This window comes from Orycteropus afer, unplaced genomic scaffold, assembly GCF_000298275.1.
Source record: "Orycteropus afer afer isolate SDZICR_OR568_19922 unplaced genomic scaffold, OryAfe1.0 scaffold00359, whole genome shotgun sequence".
In the NCBI taxonomy this organism is placed as follows: Eukaryota; Metazoa; Chordata; class Mammalia; order Tubulidentata; family Orycteropodidae; genus Orycteropus; species Orycteropus afer.
In genome coordinates, this window is record NW_006921946.1 from 1,633,806 (window position 1) to 1,658,906 (window position 25,101).

Below are 25,101 nucleotides of genomic sequence, written 5' to 3' on the forward strand. Positions count from 1 at the left end.
AGGGGCCACTTGGAGGATGCGTACTTCCACTGCTAACAGGACTGTCACAGAGAAACTCTATGTACATATTTTAAGGGCATGCCGCCATCTTGTCGTGTGCATGATGCATACTTCCACTGCTAACAGAACTGTCACAGAGAAGCTCCATGTACATATTTTAAGGGCATGCTGCCATCTTGTCGTGTGCATGAGCATTATCTCTTTTGATATCAGGATTATTTATTGCTGACGTAAATAAAGACCTTTGTACATATTCACCATGATAAGCACATTTCCCTAATACACAATGTTTAGACGGCTGTGGTAATAGCATCTTTTAATTCTAAAAGTGTACCCAATGAATAACTAAACAGATTGTGGAAGATTTATGGATAAATATACTGATTGCTGTGAAAAATCTATCATGGAATAATATGGATTTTAAGGAGGAGATGTATTTTCTTTTATATATATTTATAGTCTTTTAAATTAAAAGCTATTGGGCTAGTCGTGTGTGTATTGTTCATAAACAGTCTTGACTCTCCCCAAGAACCTCTTTTCTTAGTCTTTCTCTTTACTACTCTTCATCCCTAGAAACCTAGAAATGTTGATATGAAAACTTAGAGCACAACAAAATTATTTTTTATTGTACATAGTAAATGCATAAATGTTGAGGCTTTCAGAATTACAGCTGGCTGGGTTTTGTGTTAGCAATTGGGTAGCTTTGTATTAGCTGTTGAGAGCAAGGCTGCTGGTGGAGACTCCACAGAGCTGGAGAGCCAGGCCGGTGCCCCACCCAACCTTATGAGGTCATTCAGGGCGACTAAGTTAGTCTGTTGAGAGCAATACTGGCACGTGTCTTCCCTGTTTGTTATGGCATTGACCACGTCATTTGGAATGAGGGCATGCTTGAATATCACGGTAATTTTGATTTGTAAATCAGGAAATTATTTTGTATTTACTCCATCTAACTTCATAGTAGCAATTTTATGCTGAAGCGATAATGGCATACTTTGTAGATAAGTCCCTAATTACCAAGAGGACTGATGATGGCATTTTTAAAATAATGTTACTTAACCCAAAATGACTTTATATCCAGTTCTACATAAAAATACAGAAGAGAGATAGAACTTTTTTTGTTGTAACTTAAGATGCTCACTAAAGTTTTTTTCTAATTATTTTTTAGGGCATTGAATATTGTGTATAAAGTATCTTAACTGGAACATAAACAGTTTTGATGTTAAACTGCCATTCACAACATAAGGCAGCCTTAGATACTGAATCTAAATTTTAGATGGCTTGTGTACAAAAACTAAAAGCAGTATTTGTTATTTTGCTGTAAACCAAGTTGGAAACTATTCAGATATTTCTTAAATATTATTGAGCATTGAGGGACTGTTTGTTTCCTCAAACTGAATGTAATTCATGAATAAATGCACCTTACACATTTGAATAATTTTTGTAAACTTTTCAGATTTTTGGTGCTTATATGCAAAATCACATTCAGCATGTGTATTTTGGCATTTAAAATACTTCCTTCGATTCTGTAAATTAAAAGGACACTTATTTCACAGTCCCAGGGATTATGAAATGTTGAAATATTTTTGTTTTTGAGTAAGAAAATACATACTCTTGGGTTTGCATTGTGAATTTTTTGTGTTATCTGGCAAAGTAACATACCTATGGAATTTCCCATTAATGTTTGTCAAGCATTTATTGTACTGCTTAACATGCAAACTTAAATCATTTCTGTGTCTAAACATGGCATTGTCCTCTGGATATATCTAAACACACATAGAATTTAAATATCAGGGTGTCAGGACAGGACTTCCAATATAAAGGCCATAAAATGATGCCTTTGTAATGCTCTGTAAATGTCAGAGGAAGAGATGAAGATGGGTGTGCAACTGCTTTGATGTAGTTTGCTTTTGTCTGAATTCTTTCTTGTGTAGATTGTGCCAACTTAACTTTGGAAGCAATAATTTTACTATATTTCATTTGCAGATTTGTTTTAAATCATAAGTGAAGCGATTGCTCATTTAATGTTAGGAATTTTCTTTATTAAAATAAGAAACTAGGCATTGACATTTTGGTATTTTAAGTGGTAGTTGAGAGCCTATGGATACATATTTTTTGTTTGTAGTCACAGATACCTTCCCGGAACAAGTGTATCATACATAACATCCCTATTAAAATTGAGCAAAATAAAGTAGAGAAGTAAGTAATATTGGGTAAACTGAAAGAACTGAGCCAGAGTCTATATTCCTGATTTTAATATGATTAAAGTGAAATTTATCTTTTTTTTTTTTTTTTTCCATTTCATTGTATTTGGTTTTAAATGAATTGGCTAATATTTTATCGTTTTTATACCAGATGAAGCCAGATCCATTTAGCCTGTATTGCACTTTATACCTTAAAAGTTTACACAAATGATAAATATTTAACAAAAATAAAAACAGGTTTGATAGTTTTATTCAGTTCTGTACATGCCCTTTTTAAATGAAAATGAATATGAAAGGGAAAATTGCTCGTGTTCATCAGGGGAAGATTTGCTACTTAATCTCCTTAATAATAAAGTACATGTAAATTAAGAGTTACAGAACAAATCAACATATTTTACCTCGTTTAAATCTTTAGACCGGATTTTTTTCCTGTCTCTTCCCAGATGACTTGGCAGGTAACTTTTCTGTCACATGGTCTTTTAGTCGGCACTGACCGGACAGCCCCTAACGACAAGGCTGGGTAACAAAGTGTTGCTGAATTAGACTGCGCCTTGGTCCTCATTGCTCGCTTCCTCCTGGAGGTTCATGTTAAATCCAGGGTCACAGTAAGGAGTGCTGGGTAGTGCAAAAGATAACGCACTCAGCTGCTAACCAAGAGGTGGCCATGGGAGTCTGCTTAGAAAAAGCAGCCATTGGAGACCCTGTGGAGCACAGTTCTGTGACACACACACGTGAATAGACTGGGCACAGGGAGGTAGAGCAAAGGCATGTAAGCTGGGCTGCACTCGATCAGTTGGTTGCTAGGAGGCCTGAGGACAGCATGTGCTGCCGGCAGTAACCACCTGCCTGTGGCTTCTGAAAGGCTGTTCCTCCATGAGAGCCTTCATCAGCCCAGTGAGGGGGCAGTCGAGTGACGGCAGCTATTGGAGAAACTTTGAATGTCTCCTCTGCATAGTCGAGAACGACCCACCACCTCTTAGGGTAGAGATAGGGTGTTCTTCAGGTTTGCCACGGGCAGTTTATAACTGAAGTTAGCATGGGAGGGTTCAGGCACAACTCGTCATCACTAAACCCTAGCTTTGCGTAGCTTATGCCGACCACCAAAGTGCACTGAACATCGAAAGAGCAAATGAGGACCAAACTGATCAAGGGCCTTCCCTTGTGCCAGGAAACAATTTGCAACCTCTGAGCTTGGAATGTTTGTGGAGTCTGTTTGTTTCTCTTGATATCCACAGAGAAAAATGGCCTAAAATCCTCATGAGGAGAGCATTCTGTAATGAGAGAGTTGTGCGTGCAGGTAAAGCGTACAGACAAAGCCTGAGTGTGGGTCCCAGTGTTAACCAGGTGGTTTCTGCCTGCATGGCCTCCCCTGTGGAAAGGACAGGTGTGTGCAGGGTGCCTGCCCAAATGCCTGGGATAAAGTCCTCACCAAATGCAAATGCTGTGATTGCTCTTACGGACCATGTCTCTGGCAGGCGAGTAATGTTTTGACCCAATAGAAAAGTTAACAGCCTTTTCAGCTGTCCAATCCCATCATACCAAGTCAAGAGGGGACCTTTATGTGACCTGGGCAGTAAAGTCTTGGGAGAGGAGGCAGCTAGCTATTAACCCAAATGTTTCCTTAACCTCCAGCGTCTCTGACTTTCATACTTAACACTCACTCTTGCTCATTGTATGTCAACACCAAATGGCACTTCATGCACACGTTTACGCTTCCCTATACGTCCAGCCAACTATGGTCTCAAACAATCATGTGCTACTTCCCTTACTAGTCGGCCTCAGCTGAACGAATGAGGCAGTGTCGGCTGACTCCTGCCTGTGGCAGCACCTGGTTGAGGAGCGAACACTCGGTGATGCCCCGAGCTTACCCCGTTCCTAGGAACTTCCTCACCATTCTTAACTCCTGCTCCCATCGGGGAAGATGCTGGGTCTGGACACCCTTTCTCACTAGCATTTGCTTCTCGCTCAGAGGGTCCATCCAGCAGAGCTGCCCAGGCAAGGGAGGGACTCTTGCATGGGGATTTCAAAACTCTGCTTTAACAGAGCTCTCCTTGGTAAGTCCATTATTTGAAAACACATTTGACTTCCAAACTGCATTCAAATACAGTGCTGCTTGCCTGAGGTGCTTCTCTGCTGCTTACCTGTGGCCTGAGGGAGTAGACAAGCTCAGTACTGGGGCCAGTGGTCTCCCTGCCTGCCTCAGCTTTCTGAGTCATCAGTGGCAAAAAGGGCCAGTTTGGAAACCAGCCCATTACCAGCCTGTTATCCACAGGTACATCCCTCAAAACAGAGGAGGGTTATTGCTCATTCTCAGGATCTTAGCTTTTAGCTAAGAGCCCAACGTAAAACTGAGTTGTGTTAAAAACGTTTAACCTTAAAACTTCATGTAAATTTTGCATTTTATGCTATTATTTACAACTGTTTATTTTGATATAGTAATCCTTCCAAACGTCTTTAAATTTTAACCCCGGGAGTTGTTTCACTTGTGTAGAGTTCTGAATATTGGGAGCCCCGTTGGAGCAACACTGGATGCTTTCTTTGGCCAGAAATGAACCTCAAGGAGAGTATCTCGTGGGTCCAAGCTCTGAGCAGAGGAGAGCTTTCAAAGCAAACCACGCTGGGAGCTGTAGTTAGAAACGTGCTTAGTTCGTGGAGAAGGTGGTAGTTCTGGAAGATGAGGCTGTCAGAGGGTTGGCCCTGGGTGGAAGGAGCAGGAGAGCCTGTTGGTGGGCATTTCCTGAGGTGTGAGCACTCATCCTGAAGTCCTGTGTGCCCCTTAGCTGTGCAGGGCTTGTTATTAGCTGGATCTAGTCACCCTCCAACTCAAGGCTACTCTGTGCAATCCTGTGTACAATGGAATGAAATGTTTGCCAGGTCCATCCCCATGATTAGTTCCGGATCAAACCAATGGCATCCATAGGAGTTGTTGTTGTTGTTGTTGTTATGTGCCGTCAAGTCGGCCCCGACTCATAGCGACCCCTCCTTGGGTTTCCGAGGCAGTATCACTACGGAAGTAGGATTGCCCAACCTTCCTTCCGAGGAGTGGCTGGTGGGTTTGAACCACCAGCCTTCTGGTTAGCAGTCAAGTGCTTTTAGCCACTATGCTACCAGAGCTCCTTAGCCTGCCCTAATTGCTTGCTTTTTTTTTTTTTTTCCCAGAAGTAGATTGCCAGGCCTTTCTTCTGAGCTGCTTTGGGTGGACTGGAACCTGCTCCTCCACCAATATTATATAACCAAACCTTGAAGGCACATCCTGTAACTTTCACTCTTAGGGAGAAGACCCACGATTTAAGATAGAGAATGAGCTTGCTCCTTGACTCCTGTAGACATTGGAGATATATATCAAAAGAAAGAGGTTGAATCCTTGTGGGACTTTATCACCTGGAAGGGGATATTACAGTCTTATCATGGAGGCGCTCTGTTGGGAGCAGGTGTCCACAGCACTGGGTGTGTGGCTCACAGGCACATTGATAGGAGCTGTAGCAATTGAAAGTTTGAGATAATATATTTAGTCAACACATTTTAAAGCATAGTTTCTTAAGAAATGATTAAAAAAAAAAAAAAAAAAAAAGGAGCTTTTGGGAGAAAAAATTGTTCATACCAGCAAAGGAAAGAATTTCCACACTAAATATTGAAAATTTATCTTTATTTATTATAATTGTAAAATTATCCTGTCCCCATGAAATAGGGGGCATGTTAGGATTTATCACTGTGACTTTCTTTTTCTGATTTGGCTCTTGTTCCAAATGCTGGGACTTGCTTTGCTTGGAGCCTTATGAGTAGCAAAAGTTACACAGCTGTTTGCCAGGGTGTTTCAGATGAAAATTACATTGGATAGGACTAAAAAACATGTAAATATAGCTGGTACCCACATGAGTCTGACTCATGGTGACCCTATGTGTGTCAGGTAGCACTAGGCCCCATAGGGTTTTCAGTGGCTGACTTTTCACCAGCCCTTTCTTCTGAGGTGCTTCTGGTGGACTGGCATCTCCAACCTTTTGGTTGGCAGCCAGGTGTGCTAACCATGTGCCCTACCCAGGGACTCCAATTAAAAATTGGGATTATATATAAGGAATAGAGAAGTTATTATCAATTTGCATTTCATGTATTTACACCTTCCCGAGCTCTGATGGTATAGTGCCTAAGGCATTTGACTGCTAACCAGAAGGTTGGAGGTTCAAACCCACCAGACACTCCTCGGAAGGAAGGTTGGGCAATCTACTTCTGTAGTGATACTGCCTTGGAAACCTAAGGAGGGGTTTCTATGAGTCAGATTCAACTCAACAGCAGAGAGTTTGTTTTTTGTTTGGTTTATAAAAGGCACTCTGGTGGTGCAGTGATTAAGGCATTTTTGCTGCTAATCAAGAGGTCGGTGGTTCGAACCCACCAGCTGCCCAAGGAACAAAGATGAGGCAGTCTCCTACTGTAAAGATTTACAGCTTGGAAACAATGGGGGTTGCTATGAGTTGGTATAGACTTGATAGTAGTGCATGGTTGGTTTTTTTTTTATTTTATTTTTTTATATAAAGGAGCACTGGTGGACCGTGGTTAAAGCACTCTGCTGCAAACTGAAAGGTTGGCGATTCCAACCCACCAGCCGCTGCACTGGAGAAAAATGTGACAGTTGCTTCTGTAAAGATTTACAGCCTTGGAAACCCTATGGGACAGGTCTCCTCTGTTTTATAGTATTACGTTGTTGTGGGTTGTAATCTACTTGAGGCAATCAGTTTGGTTTTGGGTTGGTGCATAAAGGGTTTGTGGTGTATTTAAATATGCAATTAAACGTAGTGCTACATCCCCCCTTTTATCAAAGGGTAAGTAGGGCCTGTGAGGAACAGCCCTTCCTTCCTTCCTTTTTCCTGGCTAAATAGGGCCAGGCAAAGGTGGGCTGTGATCACGGGGTTTGTTGTCGCTAAAATTCTGAAGGAGAGGCACGTGGCCCCACTGGAGCTGAGCCCCCCCAGCCTTCAGCATGGCCATTAGAGCGGACACCGGCCCGTCTGCACCACCTTGTCTACCTTTTTCCACTCTCATGCATGAAGCTCACGCTTTTCCTCATTCTGCACATTTAAAGTCACATGGGAAACTAGTTTGTATTGACTTGGGCCACATTTATTACTACTTTACAACCACATGGAGAGGCTTTTTTTTTTTTTCTTTAGCAGGATTGTGTTTCAAATATTTTAATCTGCTGAAAACCACCTTGAGTGGTTTTTCATAGGCTGTGAATGCAAACCCTCACACATGGTAAATTTCATCCATCTGTTAAAAATAACACCTTATGTAACAATTGGCTGTAAGCACAACAATACAAAGGAGGCAAATATTTATTTAATGTCACACTATATTAGTTTGATCTTTACCCCTAGTCATTTTCTTCTGGAATGATTTTTGGGGTCTTGCATAATCTAACTGTTAGCCCCATTGGGAAATGAAATAGAAGTCAGTTTAAATCATTTTGAGTTTAGAAATCAAGAGGCATGTATTTTAATTATACTCCATGACAAATTTTCTAAGATTCCAGTTACCCCCTCACTTCCCTCCCTGCTCCTCAACCAAATTTATACAAGCAAACCATGAAAGAACAGCCTATAATTTTCATAATTACAAATCCCCTAACCCCTTTAAGTGGTACGTCGTAAACTCCATCTACTGACAATGTTAATGCTTTAAGAGGTACAATGTCGTTGTGTGCCACTGAATCTATCTGGACTCATAGTGATCCCATGTGACCAAGGAGAAGAACTGCCTCATATGGTTTCCTAGGCTATAATCTTTAAGTAAGCAGCCCTGGTGGCACAGTGGTTAAGCACTCGGTTTCTAACCAAAAGGTTGGTGGTTTGAACTCACCAGCTGCTCTGTGGGAGAAAGGTGTGGCAATGTGCTTCTGTGAAGATGACAGCCTCAGAAACCCTATGGGGCAGTTCTACTCTGTCCTAAAGGGTTGCTGTAAGAATCAACTCAACAGCAAAGGGTTTGTTCTTTGGTTTAACCTTTACAGGAGCAGGTCACCAACTCTTTTTTCCTGCAAAGCAAAATAGCAATATGGTTAATGTGTGGTCTGCTCTGTGTGACCTTGAGCTAGTTATTCGCTACTGTATCTTGGTTGCTGCTTCTGTTTAAAAAAAAAAAGGGGCAAAGATAATGGTACCTACTTAAGAGGTTGTTATGAGGAGTAAATGGCTTGATACGTGTAATTTACTCACAACAGTGCCCAGCATATGGTAAATGCTAAGTGCTGACTGCATAAGGCATTTGGCTGCTAACCAGAAGGTTGGCAGGTCATACCCACCAGACACTCCACGGAAGGAAGCCTGGGCAATCTACTTCTGTAAAGATTCACTGCCTTGGAAACCCAGTGGGGGTCACTACGGAACTCGACAGCAGTGGGTTTGGTTTGATTTTTGAGAATAGTATTATTTTGTCTTTCAAAGGAAAGGGGTCCCTGGTGTACCACAAGTCCCCTTTCATGTGGTGCCACATAATTTGTCCTTCTCTGCTTACCTCGTCATGCCACTCCAGGAAATGTTATGACTTATTACCTCCGATCTATGGTGAAGCTAAAATTGGAGTAAAAAAAAAAAAATCAAACCATCGTAGCCAGCTTTCCTTAAAAAAAAAGTAGTATTCTGGCTCCTGTAGATATGGTTTGAATTCTTCTGCTCTCAAGTAGGTTAAGTGAATCACTTACAACTAACTGGCTCCAAGGAGTTAGTTTAATTCCTAGGTCTTGCATGATTTTCGGAGGTGATGCATAAACGTGTCAGCAATTCACCAAGTTGCCTGCAAGTAAATATTTTGATGGGAAGCTTTTCTGGGTCTGTATTTTAAAAACTAAGTGAAAACAAACATCACACTAGTACTGACAGCACATAAGAAAATTAACGTGTTTCCAAAATATCTAGTGTGAATATCACTTGGCCACAGAGCTGCAAAAGCATACTGGGTATCATGACATCTAGCTTATGTAACTAAACCTCATTGTCATTCTCAGGGAGCCCTGGTATCACAATGGTTAAGCACTTGGCTTATAACCAAAAGGTCGGTGTGGTTCAACAGTTCAAACCCACCAGCCACACTTCAGGAGAAAGATGAGGCAGTCTGCTTCTGTAAAAATTACAGCCATGGTATCCTTGTGGGGCAGATCTATGCTGTCCTATAGGGTCACTATGAGTCAGAATTGACTCGACAGCAACAGGTATATAAGTATCAGAGTTTCCTAAAACAAAAGAAAGAAAGAAACAAAAAAATATAAACTGTAGACATACCTGTGAACTTCTTAGTTATGAGTCAATACCACTTGCTGTCTAGTTGGCTCACACTCATAGCAATCCCATGTGTTGGAATAGAACTGTGCTCTATAGAGTTTCCAAGGGCTGCTTTATCTGAAGTAGCTCACCAGGCCTTTTTTCCTACATACCTCTGGGTAGATTCAAACCACTAACCTTCTGATTAGCAACCTAACATGTTAACTGTTCGCACCATCCAGGGACTACATGGAGTCAATACATTCTTTTAATGTTTTCACCAGTCTGAAGTGGGTTTTCTGTTACATGCAATTAGTTAGATCCCTACCTAGAGCAGGCAAAATAGCTTACACTGGATAAGGGCCTTTGGACCCCAGAACTTGTACTCCAAGGCTCATTACAGTGCCACCCCACTATGATGAGGAGTGGGAAAGGAAATGGGCCAAGCCAGTAGGACAGACAGACGAGAAATTCAAAGATGGCTTCCATGGTGATGCTGGGCATGGGAGGGAAAAGAAGACTCCAAAGATACAGCTTGGAAGTTAGGAGTTCCTGCCCAAGCATCCAACCTAAAAATGAAAGCCTGTATTGGCATCATCATTTTTAGCAAAAGGCTGAAGAGTAATCAGGTGCTGTGAATTAGAGCCAGTTGATTCTCAGAGTTGCTTGGTAAAAGTTATTAAAAGTTTTCTCATTAATAGAAGAAATTGGTGGTTAATAGGAACTGTAGTTTTCCCTTTAAAAAAAGTTGTTGTTGCTGTTATGTGCCATCGAGTCGGACCTGACTCATAGCAACCGCCCCTTGGGTTTCCGAGACAGTATCACTACAGAAATAGATTGCTCCATCGTCCTTCCAAGGAGCTCTGGTAGCATAGTGGCTAAAGCACTTGACTGCTAACCAGAAGGCTGGTGGTCCAAACCCACCAGCCACTCCTCGGAAGGAAGGTTGGGCAATCCTACTTCCGTAGTGATACTGCCTCGGAAACCCAAGGAGGGGTCGCTATGAGTCGGGGCCGACTCGACGGCACATAACAACAACAACAACAACATCGTCCTTCCAAGGAGTGGCTGGTGGGTTTGAACCGCCAGCCTTCTGGTTAGCAGTCAAGTGCCTTAGGCACTAAGCTACCAGAGCTCCTTTTAAATAAAGAGAGGAGGCTTATTTTCAATACAGATAAGTTAGCTTTACTATGCAGAAAAATCCTGACAATGTCTATTCTTCTGGTTGTTCAATTCAGCAGATGCAAAAGAATGGAAAACCATTCTTCAATGGGCACTATAATTGTTCACCGCAATTTCAGAGTCTCTGATTTAGTAAACGATAATTTTGTCAAATTTTAAAGGTCACAGTTAAATGTTTAGCTGTAATTTTAATATTAGACATGAGACATTTATCTTGGGTTGGCTTTTTTTCTTTTAAATTATTGCTCTGCCTTGGCAAATCAAATTGAAATGAAAAGAATGGGACCTGCAGGAAGGGGAACATTTCTTCAGCTTATTCATAAGAAAAAGAATATTCTTTCTTTGTCCAATCTCATTTTTCTCTATATAATAGTGAAATATTTAACCATTCATAAAACAGAAGCATTTATATTAAAATACAACCTTAAATATAACCCTATAATTTTCACCAGGAACCTAGTAAAATAGGATGCACAGAGATTAAAACAAGAAAGACCACTCAATATTCAAATGGAAATGCAGCATTACATGCCATATAATAAATATCCAGGATTTCTAATCCACAAATTCATCATTATTTTGATTTTGATTCTTTTTTCCCAGTTAAGACCTTTATGGTATAATTTCTTATAATAACTTTACAAGTTAAGTATAACATGTGAAAAGAGAATCCAACTGATTGGACTGCTGAAATAACACAGTTCTCAAAATTTTGCAACATATTTTAATCTATAACATATAAAATTGTCATTTTGGCAAGAAATACACATCCATATAACTGCTCAATTAACTTCTTTATCAATGTAAAAAAAAGTCAAAGTTAATAGTATGAAAAGAAACAAGCTAATCTTATGTTAGAGATAATCTTATTGCCTTAGCTCTTGGACTTTGGCAATAAATGTCTTAAGTTTTAATATATTCCATAACTTAAATACTGTATTAACAAAATATAAAACTTTTCTTTTTAGCAAAATACTATACAAAATGCTATCTTTGCACATTTAAATTTGCACATTTCCTCACAATGTTTTAGAACCCTTTAAATCTTTCTCTCTAAATGTTACTTTTCCCACATGTTTTTAGGATCCCTCTGACCCCCAGTATCTCAAAAAACACAATTCAACCACTGCCGTGGAGTTGGATCCGACTCATAGCGACCCCTCCTTGGGTTTCCAAGGTGGTATCACTATGGAAGTAGATTGCCCAACCTTCCTTCCGAGGCACCAGTATCTCAGTATCTCAGAGCTGGGTTTTTAACAGTGCAAATCGGTCTATGATTAAACTATGAATTCTGAAACCAAAGATTGCTACCTACCTAGGTGGAGTTTTTCTAGGTAAATTCTGCTGATTGAAAGGCACTCAAAATCCAAATCACACATTTATATTTTTATATTTAGTTTCTTTCCTGCTGTAACGAAACATCTCCCACAAACACTTGTTAGGGATGATGCGTCATTTAAAAAGACTCTTTTAAACTACTCTTCTCTTGACGTTCTGGGTAGGGCAAGTGAGGGTGGAGTCTGTTAGCTTTTCAGCATGATTTCTTGCACCCACACTTGGGATGATTTCTCCATTTTTTAAATACCGAGAGTAAAAATGATTCATGTTTACCTTCTTGCTGCTGTCAAGAGTCTCTTTTACAAAGTCTAATAGTCACCTACCATTACTGAATCTGCAGTTGAAGCTCTTACTCTGCGTATGGAAGGTCTCCCAGCAGGAGGACACTCTGCTGTTCCTTCTTCCTTTGGAGATGGGTTATCTCCCTTGTCCATCAACACATACGCCCCAAACCACCAAAAGATGAAGCCAAACCTTTTAAGCTTTGGAATACCAAGAAAAGCCACATGCTCCACATGTGATTGGATGTCAATCAGGTAAAGGGATCTTGGAGAGGTCCAAGGATCTGGGGATCCTGACACAGGAGTCAGCTGCGCCAGTCCTGCCCAGCTGAGACATCAGCTGTGTGTCAGCGAGGAGTCTTCTCCAAGGCTAGACGGTGTGGTTACTTGCAGGTGTGGACGTCAGTCATGCTTTCACACCTCCTGCAGCGGACATAGCAGCACCAGATAAACTTGCACTCACACCTCTCCACATGCCGGACCACATGGGTGTTGTAGCCTCGGCCACAGCACAGGAGGTTGCAGCCACCAGCCCCATCTGATGTGCGATTGCATTCTCTGCCTCGCGTCCCTGGGATGCCCAATTTCTTATCCTCCACACAGTAGTTGGGAGACTTATTAATGTAGAGCAGGTCCTCCTTGTGGATCGGTAGTTTCCTCTGATCTTTCTCTCTCCTGAGCATCTTCCTCTTGATTTTGTCTGAGATTTGGATACTGTTTTCATATTTATCCTTCAACAAACGACCAATCTTCTCAAAAGAAGACATGGATTTCCAGCACGTTCTCACAGCACAGGAGCCCGAAACCCCATGGCAACGGCAGTCTATGGACATCAACTTGGCGACAGCCTGAAACCAACAGTAATTGTGTTCAAACGTCATTCACCCAGTGTTTTATTCTATAACAAGTTGTTGTTGTATGTGCCGTCGAGTCGGACCCGACTCATAGCAACCCCTCCTTGGGTTTCCGAGGCAGTATCACTACGGAAGGAGATTGCCCAACCTTCCTTCCGAGGAGTGGCTGGTGGGTTTGAACCGCCAGCCTTATGGTCAAGCACCTTAGGCACTACCACCAGAGCTCCTACAACAGTACAGCCAGCCTAATCACTTAACTTTCTGGATCTGTTTTCTCCTGTATAAAAGTTAGTTTTGAACTTATACCCATAAAACAAACATTTCCATCAAGTTCATTTCAAACCATACTGACCCTAAAGTACCCTAAAGGACAGAGTAGAACTGCACTACAGGGTTTACTACTGCTCCTTTTATGAGAGCAGATCATCAGGTATTCCTCCTGCTAGTGGCTGTTGAGTTTGAATCAACAATCTCCTGGTTAGCAGCTAAGCACCACCAGGACTCCTCTTTGAACATACAGCATTTCTTTCTTTTACTTAAAACATCTTTAAAGATCACTTGGGTTCAAATGTTTTGTGTTTTTCTTGACCCCGTGGTGCAAACTTTTCCAAGTGCCCTTCAGTGTATACTAGGCTGTATTTTTACCAGAGATTATCTGAGATAACAACAGGACACTACTTTTATCCCTCATGTCCTAATTTTGGATGTGGAAGAACCCTTATGCTCCTATATTACTTACCTGAAGCACCTTCCTACTCAGATGTAGTCCATGGACCAGCAGAACAAGTGTCACTTGCAAGAAATGCAGACTCAGACACCTCTCCAGAACTGCAGACTCAGATGCTACAGTTTAACAAGATCACCAGGTGATTGGTCTACACATTAAAGTCTGGGATATACTGGTAGCTCCATAGCTCTCACACTGTGCATGGAAACACCTGTGGAACTCTGCAAATTAACCAAGGCTTGAACACCTGAGATTCGGCTTTAACTGGTCAGATCCAGGGAAGAGCACTTTTGAAAAATTGCTCAGATGATTAGAATAGGAACTAGGGATAAGACCTCCTGACTGACTCCAGAGTTGCTGCTTTGATTTACTGTAAATGAAAGTTCACAATATAAAAAACAAACTTTAATTGCTATACATTCATGACGTGGGTGGACTCAGTATCCCCATGTCATAGACTATATGAGAAACCCTGACTAACCATTTTAAATTAGTCGAAAGGAGAAAGGGCTGGGAAGTGTGTTTGCTCCCAGCAAATTCTTCCCCTCTTCCCAAAAATAAATTCAAAACATATGTCCTATCCTTGGTGGATCAGTAGCACCATCCCCACATAGAAAGGGGAAACTATTTATATAATTTTTCAGTTCTAAATGCTGAGTTTAGTTTCCCAAACTGAAGAATTAAATGAGATTACATAGCTGTGTAATAGCCCACTGCCTGACATACATCAAGATTTAAATAAATGCTCTGTTTCTCTGGAAAAGAAGGGACAGTAAGAGTTGAGATAACATTTCAAATGGCGCTAACATTGTGAAAACAATATAGAGATTTTAAAACTTTCAAGGCTCTCCTCTCTTACATACCAGGCTAGCCAGCATAGCTTCCTTCAGTCCCTAGAGGACAGCAGAGCAGATTAATAAATCGTCAGGACTAGCTGTAGAGCTGACGTTCTGTCAACATGCTGGGGAAAATGAAAAATGGATCCATCCATTCAATAACTTGGAAATTATGTACGTAATCTCACCATAGACAGGAAAAAGCTCACAGTTTAAATTCCACTTCCAGTTTTATCAAAACTACAAAATGACAGGGATTTATGCTTTGCTGTTTTGCACAAACCTGACATTGACATGGGTGTGGAATGTTACACTTTCTAACAGATTGACAAAGTTTTTGGAACTATCAAATGAGACAGAATATTTTAAACAGTTTATAATCTTTACAACCTCAAAGGAAAGCACATGGTATTGATTTGTGCAGTGTTTGATGCTTCCTATTAGTGTTTAAAATAATAAACTGAACATTTAAATTCTGTCCTTCATAGAAGATGGCACGTATGCTTTTTAATTCACGAAACTGAGATGCTAATAGATGTGTCTATTTCTTATTAACCTGGGCAAAGTTACCCTTCATAGTATCAAAACAATTTAGAAAGCATAGCATACAGGCTAATTTGGTTAAATTTATGACATCTGATATTTGCAAAGCCCTCAGTTCTTTAAAAATTCTCCTGGCAAATAAATGCTCAAATTAATGCAATCTGCTTAACTTTGTTCAGCTTATAAGTGCCTGCAGTATATGAGCCAAAAAGAATTCAATCACTGCTAAGTAATAAAACAAATTGTCCGAAGAGAGCCAAAAATCTAAGGATGCTTGTTGATATGTTTAAATGTGGACAACGTTCCGAACAATCATCACTTTGTGATTTAAAGCTGCCTCTTCCTATGGCTGAAGAGGGGACTTATGATTTTATTGACTAGGTCAGATATCCCATAAGGTGTTGCCAGTTTGCAAAATGCGGAGGACAGTATGAGTGCTGCCCAAATAATTATTGAATGATTAATCTAGTTTTACTCGAATGGCTGTAAGTCCTCCTTTTTTACTAACCTGCATCTGGAGGAAGTAATCAAAATCACCTCCTTAAACCAAAGCGTCACTGCCAGGAGGCCGACGGTATTGGAGAGCTCGCGCCAGGCTGGCTTTCCTTTAATTCCTCACTCAGCCTTAGGCTTATCCACAACACCATGGGTCCACAGAGGGACACGCTGCTTCCCAGGTTCGAAGGATTAAAAAAAAAGAGACTGATTTTGTTTTAATTCAATTATATTATCTTAGGAATATTTATTGTGATTTGGGAGATTTTCCTACCATAACAATCTAGCACTTTTAAGTGTTTGGAGTTAACTATAATTTTCCAGAGATGTTTTTAAAAAGTATTATTCCATCCCCTTTGAATTAGAAGTGTGTCTAAGAAAGGATGCAGCATATCTATCTTACATATATTTGAAGATAGAAAAAGAAATGAACTTCAAAAAGAATCTGAATAACTGGCATGCAGTTGGAATGATCACATCACCATGGCACTCCAAGGAAGTAATTTAGACAAACAGGATTAAAAGAAAGCAAAGTAATCACCACTAAGAGAATGTGATGAAATGTAGAATTAAAGGGTGAACACACACAAACACACACACAGAGTTTAACCCTAGAATTTACTGCTTCACAAAACATATTCATAAATTCTTAACTGCTTTAGTTTTGACAGGAAGAAATACCTTGCACATGTTGTGGTTGTGTGTCATGGACTCAATTCTGACTGATAGGGACCCTATAGGACAGAGGAGAACTGCCTGATAGGGTTGCCTAGGCTGTAATTTTTATGGGAGCAGATGGCCATGTCTTTTCTCCCACAGAGCCACTGGTGAATTTGAACTGCCAACCTTTTGGTTTGCAGCACGGCTCTTAACCACTGTGCCACCACTGCTCCTTTTGCCTTGTATGTAGTAGTTAATGAACATGAACTTGCTATTATTCCAGTTCTACAGAAAAATCAATAGTGTGGTTAAGGACACTTGCCTTACATAAGGAAAGTTGGTGACACAGGATATACAGTCTTTAGGTCTAGAAGGGTAACTTCAGAGTAACAGAGAAAAATGAAAGTGGACAACACAAATATATTTAAGAAAACTGCATGAACACTTCAAAAAAAAAAAAAAAGGTACTTTCTGGAGCTTTCCAGCTAGGATCTTAATTAATGTGAAACAGCTACCCTGAACTGTAGAGATGGCACAGACGTTTTCTGGTAACAGGAAAAGTAAGAGAATAGCAACAGAATGAGTTGTGTGTGGTTATGAGCAAATTCCTTTCTCTACTCTAGTTGAGTTGTTAAGGTTTATAACGATATTAACAAAAGAATGTTTTGTTAACTATTGCAAACAGATGTGCACATTTTGGTGGGATATTTTTAAACTATGGCAGAGCAATTAGGAAACTGGCATCTAATCTATGGGGTTCCTCCTGCACATTTTGGTTTGATACATTTTGAATGAACTGAAATAGGAAGGATGTATCATGAAAACTGAGGTCCTTGATATACAAAATATATTTCATGTAAAAGTAAAAACTGCTTGGGAATTGGCCCAAGTACTAAAGGGTATGACAATTTTGACTCAGAAGTGTTGCAATGGGCAGTGACTATTTTCCGGTTACACTGCTTTATCCAAACTTTACAGAAATGGCCAGAAAGCTGTTGTGGAACATTCTGTGACTAACATTCCATTCTGTCAACTATCAGATGATCTGCTTAAGTTTTTAATGAAAACTGTGACACGCGGTTGGGACGGTTGGTTGTATGTTAGGCTCCTATTCCTCTGCCCCATTTTGTCCCTTTCTATCTAAAAATATATTTGAACCTGCTGAGAAGCAAAACACATTTGTGTTGTTCAACGACTTATAAATATTCTTGAAACAGGTCAATGAAAATTTGGGGTTGGGACCTTCCCACTTTTTGAGTTACTCATCATAAAACAAATTATGGGGTAGGGAAACTTAAAAGTTTATGAGGTGGACATGGGAAGAATGGAAATATTTAAAGCACACCAAAAGAAATACCCATAAATATTCCAAGTCACATTATTCCCAGCAGTTCTGCCCCTGGAAGACATCACATCATACTGTTAGCCAATCACCATTCTGCAACATTATTCTTGGAGTCATAACTTTAGGAATGGTGTCAGAAACCAAGTGGGATTCAGAGTATTTAAGGTCAGCGGTTAGAAAATCATCTATCCTGCTCACAGTACTACTAAGCGCCAGTACCCACATTTCTCTGAACACTTTCCTACATTTTGAGTTTGGGGATTTTGAGACTAGGAAAATCAACTCAATTGAATGCAGACCTTGCACTTTACTCAGAAGAATATGCCTATTCGATTAAAATCCTAATTGCCAATACTAAAAGTTGATTTGATTGCTCATCCACTTTAGATAATAACCTGGAAACCTAATTTTTTTTTCCCCAGCAATGGAAAGAAAAATAGAGAAATGTTTTGAATTGTAATGTTTCATAAGCAAAGACCAACAAAAACACACAGTGGAGTATCCTAAAAATATCCAGGTAAATATTTTGTAAAGTTCCATCTAGAACAATGCGGGGGGGGGGGGGGGGCTTTCAGGAGAGAAAATTCTGAAATTTACTTAACATTGTGTAAATATGCATAAACTAAACTAACCCCACTGCGATTCAGTTGATTCTGACTCTTTTCCATATAACTAGAATAATAGCAAAAACCCAGGTAATGTGAGATTTCTTTTTCTTTTTGCCAAAAGGAGGTGGACAAAAATTGATGCTGTACCCTTTTACTATAATTAGATTATAAATAATAGTTTATGGGCAAAGTTAACAGTTACAGAGGCAAACACTGCTACCTAATCTGAAAAAAAATACGCAAAACAGAATAAAAACAAATAGTTACCTAATATTAGTAATAAGAATACATTTTAGAATGCCTTAGGGATTTTCATGATTTCAGAAGTCACTTTGTTTATAGAGAAGTAGTCATAGCATAAATTTCTGTTTTGTTTTCTGGTTAATTTTATTTTAAATCTCTACCAAATTATTTAAAGAATGGGTAAAGAAGATTTAAGGTATATATTAATAAAAGCATTCATCCAATTGTTTTCTTGTTTTTAAAATGTTAACTTGATATATTTTGATGTTCTCTAGTTTAATCCTAGGGCTTTAAAGTATGTATGCTAATTATATCCAATCTCTTTAGGCATATGTTAGAAATCATAAGTCTTTTATTGGATATTGAAATTGAAACAAACCACTGACTTAGTTTCTTTCTTTCTTTCTTTTTTTAAAGTAAAACTTAAAGGAAAGAACCATGTGCATAATTTCTAGTTAGGCAAGAAGTCACTTTTTAGTAAGAAAAAATAAATTAAAAGTTCTAAACAGAAATATGAAAATCTTACATGGCTACTTGCTAATCTATTTACTAACTTTCTGTTTTACTCTTTTGAGTTAATACAAGAGTTAAGATGAAAGATTTATTGAAACTTCTGTTTTTGTCTTTAAAATCAGAGCAGTTTAAGTAAAGAAAACTGGCTGGAACTCGCAACTACCTTGAATGGGTTCCATTTACTCACTTTTTGAAAAAGTAAATCAAATGCAACATATACTTTAAATATTCCTGAGAGATACTGAAACTTGTTTTAATTTATTTCAAGAGAATGGGACAGGTTACAATGACTGCTTTGAGACCTTTAGAGCTTTTTGGATATTTACAGTACTATATAATATGTTCTGATATACCTGTCCTAAAAAGGTTATTACAACATAGAGAATATATATTCATAAAAAGGTTTAACTCTTTTAAAAGTCCCTGTGTAATTCCATTATGTAACTCAATGCACCCAAGTAATTCAACTATATTGTAGAACCCAAACTTTTTATGTCAATATTCATTAATGTGAATATACAAAAGTTAAATAAAGCCACAAGTGTACTCTATTTTAGGAAAATTTAATGCCAAAAAAAAATCAGAATACATAAAAGAGGTTAATTAGGTGGTAGATATTTAAATTTGACTGCCTTCGATCTTTACTGTATCTATATTTTAAAATATCTACATATTAATTATATCTATTGTCTCCTTTACATGTATCTATATTTCATATTTTTACAATGAAATTACAGTACTTTATAATAAAATAAATGTTTCTATTGAAAAAAAACTTTGTTTTACAAAAAAAAATATTAGTTTAAAAAAAAACAACACTACCATGGAGTCAGACTCATAGCAATACTATAGGACAAAGTAGAATTGCCCCATAAGGTTTCCAAGGCTGTATGTAAATAAATCTTTACAGAAGCAGACTGCCTCATCTATCTCCACGAAGCTGCTGGTGAATTTACTGCCAAGCACCTTAACCACTGCACCACCCTCAATGCATTGAATGTTTGCTAGAGAAAGTATGGACCAAACCAATTTAGGAGTCACTGCTCCCTGAAAAAGAGATTTTTTAAATGATTAGTAATCAAATTGGGGGAAATGAAATCTGATTCAGTCCCTTTGGAAAGGCAGACAGTGTCGACCCTATTCCAGCTCTTGCCCGGGGGCGGAACCATATAACCCAACAGGCCCTTCTACATCTCTGATTTTATAATTAATATCTCAGGTATACAAGGTCTACAAAAACATTCTATAACAAGATTCAACTCACATCAGATGGAGAAGCTAGTTTAGCCCAATGTGAAGGAACAGATGTAATTGTTTGGCTTTTAAACCATTTGGACAGATTGATCCAGAAGTTTAATTCTAGTGTAAAAAGTTTCCCTAAAGACACTGGATTTCCATCCCATTCTACTACATACCTGCCTTCCCGCTTCATTGTTATGCAGGTTCATTGCTAACAAAACTTTGTTTTCTTTTCCAGTGCTGTTTCTGACGGGGAAGTCTAGGAACTTTCTGCTGAACCACATGCCATACTGGACATCATCAGAGCAGCCCCCCCAGTGCCAGCCTTCACTCGCCGAGCCGCCATTCTGCAAGGTGGTGTCACAGGAACATTCTGTCATGTTGCCTGCACTGCATGACCTGGTCACAGAATGCACCAGGCCAGCAGCCATCACGGCATGAATAAAAGCTGTTTCCTTGGTGCCTAGAACGAAGCACACATTGCTAAATTAGAGAACCACACACTCTATTAACATTCAGAACAAAGCTTCCTCATACTCTTATCAGAGAAATCACTTCCCAATTGCTTACGATTGAGTTGATGAGTACACATTAAGAAAGGGAGATTTCTTACTTTAGTCTTAAAAAAAAAAAGCAAAATAATTGTCAGTGTTCCACTTGAGGGGACTGTTCTGTGTTATGCTATGGTACGAATGCCCTTATTCATGTAATCATGATATTATGAATGTATGACATTGCCCTCTTGCTTTCAAATCTTCTGTTTATTTTCAGACTTTCAATTGGATGCCAGTACCTAGAGCTTAGTACTTAATTCACAGTAACAACTCAATGAATTCCCCTCAAGGGCAGTGCATTTGGTTTGGTTTGGGAGAACTCAATGAATACCTGTGGAGTGTAAAATCCTTTGCATGGATACTGTAAATGATAATACAACCAACACCCAAAGGAAACTGGATTGCCTTACTTTTTAAACTGCAAATGTGTTCTCACAAAACACACGGTGAAAAACTTGGTATGGTTTGGTTTTCAAAAACAGTGCAAGTCAAAATGCAAATTAAAAGGAAGCAGAGTCCAAGACAACTAGTAAATGTCAGCTTACTTTCACATTTAAGTGCTGTTGTCTTCTTTTAGGACACTGAATTCTAATCACTAATGTTAATAGAAACCAGTTAAACATTTGATGTAGTCTTAAAGACAATCAAAGGTAAAATATTTTTTTAAAAAAAGAACTAGGAAAGATTGAATATTGAAGAAGACATCTCCAGCACACCTACAGTAGACTTTGAGCTTAAAAGTTCAAACTGAAAGTTAAAGTTCCATTACTAGAAGGGACTCCGCAGGTGACCCTCCCGCCCAGCTAGATGTTTAGATTGGACTAGAAACAGTTTCACGCGCGTTGCCCAATAAACCTTCCCAACAGCTGATGACGCCTCTGCATTTCAGCAACTGTGAAGAACACATCTTTCTTTGCTGCAGGAGGTCGGGACTCCTTCGGAAGGGTGTGCGGGCCAAGACGCAGCGGGGAGGAGGAGCGCTGCTCCTCCTGGGGTGTGTAGCGAACCGGCGGGGAAGGTCAAAGGTGGAGGGCAGAACGGAAATAAACACGAAAAACGACAACGAATGTGCCAGCGCCGGAGTCCTGAAACTCTGAATCTGCTGGTATTTTTGCAACAATTCTGCCTCCCTGTCCCAATATCCTTACGAAGTTACAACGCACATGGAAGTGAACTTTTTTTTTTTTTTTTGCTGGGCAGGATCCGCGGGTGTGCACGGAGGCGGGGCAGGGATAGAGGAAAAAGAACAGAGCCTGAGTGGTCATGCTCAGGTTAGCCGCCCTTGGGCTGTCCAGGACAATCTCTAAAAATCACCACGATTCCGTCAACGCGACGCTCCCAGAAACCTGCAAACGCGGGGCTTCGCTGCAACGAACCACTTACTCGTGCAGGGCTCGGTGCGCAGCGAGCCGGTTAAATCAAAGCAGACGCGGCCGCAGCATTCCCTGCCACCGACCCCATGTTTCTCCAGCTGGTCAACCACGTAGGGAGGGGGGCGCTACAGGATCCAGAGGATCGGCGGTGTAGGCGACTCAGAGGTTTCCTGAGCTCCGGCGGGGCGCCGCGGGAAGGAGGACGAGCTACAGCCCTGAGCGCCCGGCTCTGCACCCGGGGGTCACCCCCTCCCGCTCCGCACCTGCGCCGCAGCTCTGGCCTCTGACCTGCCTCGCTTCCTACAATTCCCATCCACTTGTTGTTGGGGCCGTGGAGTCCATTTCCACTCATAGCGGCCCTATGTGACAGAGTAGAATTGCCCCGTAGAGTTTTCTAGGCCGTAATCTTAACGCAGGCAGATAGCCAGGTCTTTCTCCCGTGGCACCGTTGGGGGGGGGGTTCGAACTGCCAACCCTTAGCAGCTGAGCACTTAACCGTTGGCACCAATAAAGATCCTTTCCCTCGTACTAAATGGGCTCTGTGGGATTTACAAAGCGACCACGCCAGCACGATTTGCTTTATTCACAGGAACCGGAGGAACTGTAGTGCCTTCCCGACCCCTCTCCCGCGGGAGCCCGAGCGGACCCTGGGACTCACCGCTGCTCAGCTCGTAGCCAAAGACCGGGCTGGTGGCGGCCTGGGCGGCGGCGGCAGGCACCGCGCAGTTCCATCGCTCGTGCCTGAACTGGCTCCTGCACTCGTGGATGCCCAGGCGCGCGCCCTCGCGGAGGCTGGGCAGCAGGTACGGTTTCCTCCTGCACAGCTCCTTCTGGCGGCTGCTTAGCGGCAGGTTGGCGCAGCCCAGCTTCTCCGGAACCCCGAAGGAGGTGATGCCCAACCACCTGTAGGACACGGCCGTCCCCAGCGTCAGCCGCGCCCTGCTCCTCTCCCTCCCCGTCCCACAGGTTCTCCCGGAAATCAAGGCAGCTGCTCTAGGGTCCCCGACCCCCCGGCCCGCTCCGTTGAAAGTCCCCGAGCTAGGCACCCCTTTGCCACCTACCCCGTGTCCCGTGCGGTCCCGGTACTCACATCCAGTTTCCTTGGGCTCCGCAGGGGAACAGCGCGAGGAGGGCTGCCCACAGCGCGCACAGGCGGGGCAGGCCCAGGAGCGCCGCTCTGTCCATGGCCCCCGCATGGAGTCCCCCAGCCCCGGCGACTCCTCGTCCTCCCTCCCCGCCCAGACCCGCCGGGCCAGAGGTCAGTCGCCGGCACCAAGGTGTCCTCGCCCTCTTCCTCTCCGCATGCAATATATAAAGTCCAGCCCTGCTGGGGCTCTCAGCAGCCTCCCCTCCCTTGCAGGGCGCAGGGTGAGTGCGTGGCGAAAGCAGTGCGGGCGGCTCCCTGCGCGCAGAGTTGGAGAGGTGCGGAGGCTGCGGGAGCGGCCCTCGCATTCCAAGGTGAGAAACTTCTGCTGCTGGAGCCTTGACTCCATCGCCCCCGGCTCTCCTCCCATCTCCTCCCCCTGGCCGCCCTGGCGCCTGATTGGCCCCGCAGCTCATTATCCCGGGCCCTCGGGATCCCATTGGCTAAGAGTAGGCTCCGCGGGGGGCTCTTGGGGCTGGTGGCTCTGGGACCGCGGGTCCAGGCCCCGGGTGTCTTGACCTCCAGGGTGAGGGTCTTCATTGGAAGGGGCCTAATTCAACCTGAAGGCTGATAAGGGCGCCTCTGTTTCAGCAACCCTGGGGGAAGGTTTGGTGGGAGATGTCCTTGAGTTCCGCCCATCGCAGCCCCAATTGGACTTCCCTCTGGGTGGAGTGTCTGGAAAATCTCACTGCCCCGGAGCCTAGCTTTCTTTCCTCCTCTTCACCTCACAGGAGATTAATCATTTTTGAGTCAGAACTGGTACTAAACCAGTTGACGTTTCAACACTCTGCATGAGGTCTGACTTGCCTCAGGCTTCAGAAGACCAGTGAACTGCAGTAAGGCTTATAATGACCATCTTCATTTAAGTATGCACGTATTTTTAGGAGAAGGGAGGATTCTAGCTCAGCATTTAACTCGACCATATTTAAATTATATTACGTGATTTCGTTTTGCAGTGTTGTCCACCTTTCCTGAAGTTCTTGAGAGCACTGTCATCTGTACCAGACAGAAGATGAAGCACAGAGGGCAAGCCAGCCATTGTGGAGAGTTCCAGAAGAGATGAGGGCTACCTTTTTACCCTCCTGCCCAGCCCCACATTATGGCTGTCATTATGCTGCATGATGGCAAGCCACACACTGAAAACACGTAACAAACTTATTATTGGGTGGTGCAAATGATTAAGAGTTCTGGTGTCAACCAAAAGATTGGCAGTTGGAATCCAGCCAGAGGCTCTGCAGAGGAAACACCTGCCAATCTACTGTCGAAGGCCACAGCCATTAAAAACCCTATAGAGGAAGGACACAGGGAAGAGGTAACTATGGGGAGGAAGTGGGAGGAAAGCTGTTGCATTGTGGGAGATTCCAGTCAATGTCATGAGACAAAGTGTATGTAAACTGCTGCATGGAAAATGAACTTGCTCTGTAAAATTTCTTCCAAGTCACAATAAAATTTTTTTTAACAAATAGACAAACCCCTATAGAGCACAGCTCTACTCCAACACACATGGGGTCATCATGAGTCAAATCCACTCTAATGTAACTGGTTTAGTGTCTTGTTTCTCACGTGCCCAGAACTGTGGGATCTTGTACTGTCAGGTGTACAAACCCGGGATGGAGACAAGTCTAAAACAAAATAATTTGAGATGATTAGTAAAGGAGAGGATAGAATCCTGCAGAGCACGCTGTGGAGCCAAAGAAGGTTTAGAAGCTGGGGGGTAT

The 25,101-nt window shown here is 41.6% G+C and overlaps 1 protein-coding gene across 1 annotated transcript; it reads right to left on the reverse strand.

Annotated features, from left to right (window-relative positions):
• Positions 1-12,632: 12,632 nt before the first annotated feature.
• On the reverse strand, positions 12,633-23,424 carry WNT16 (Wnt family member 16). Its single transcript, XM_007952809.2, has 4 exons — positions 23,330-23,424; positions 22,898-23,142; positions 20,489-20,775; positions 12,633-13,097 (listed from the first exon to the last, which is right to left on the reverse strand). Exons 1-4 carry the CDS (start codon positions 23,422-23,424, stop codon positions 12,633-12,635), a joined length of 1,092 nt encoding a protein of 363 aa, XP_007951000.1.
• Positions 23,425-25,101: the final 1,677 nt, after the last annotated feature.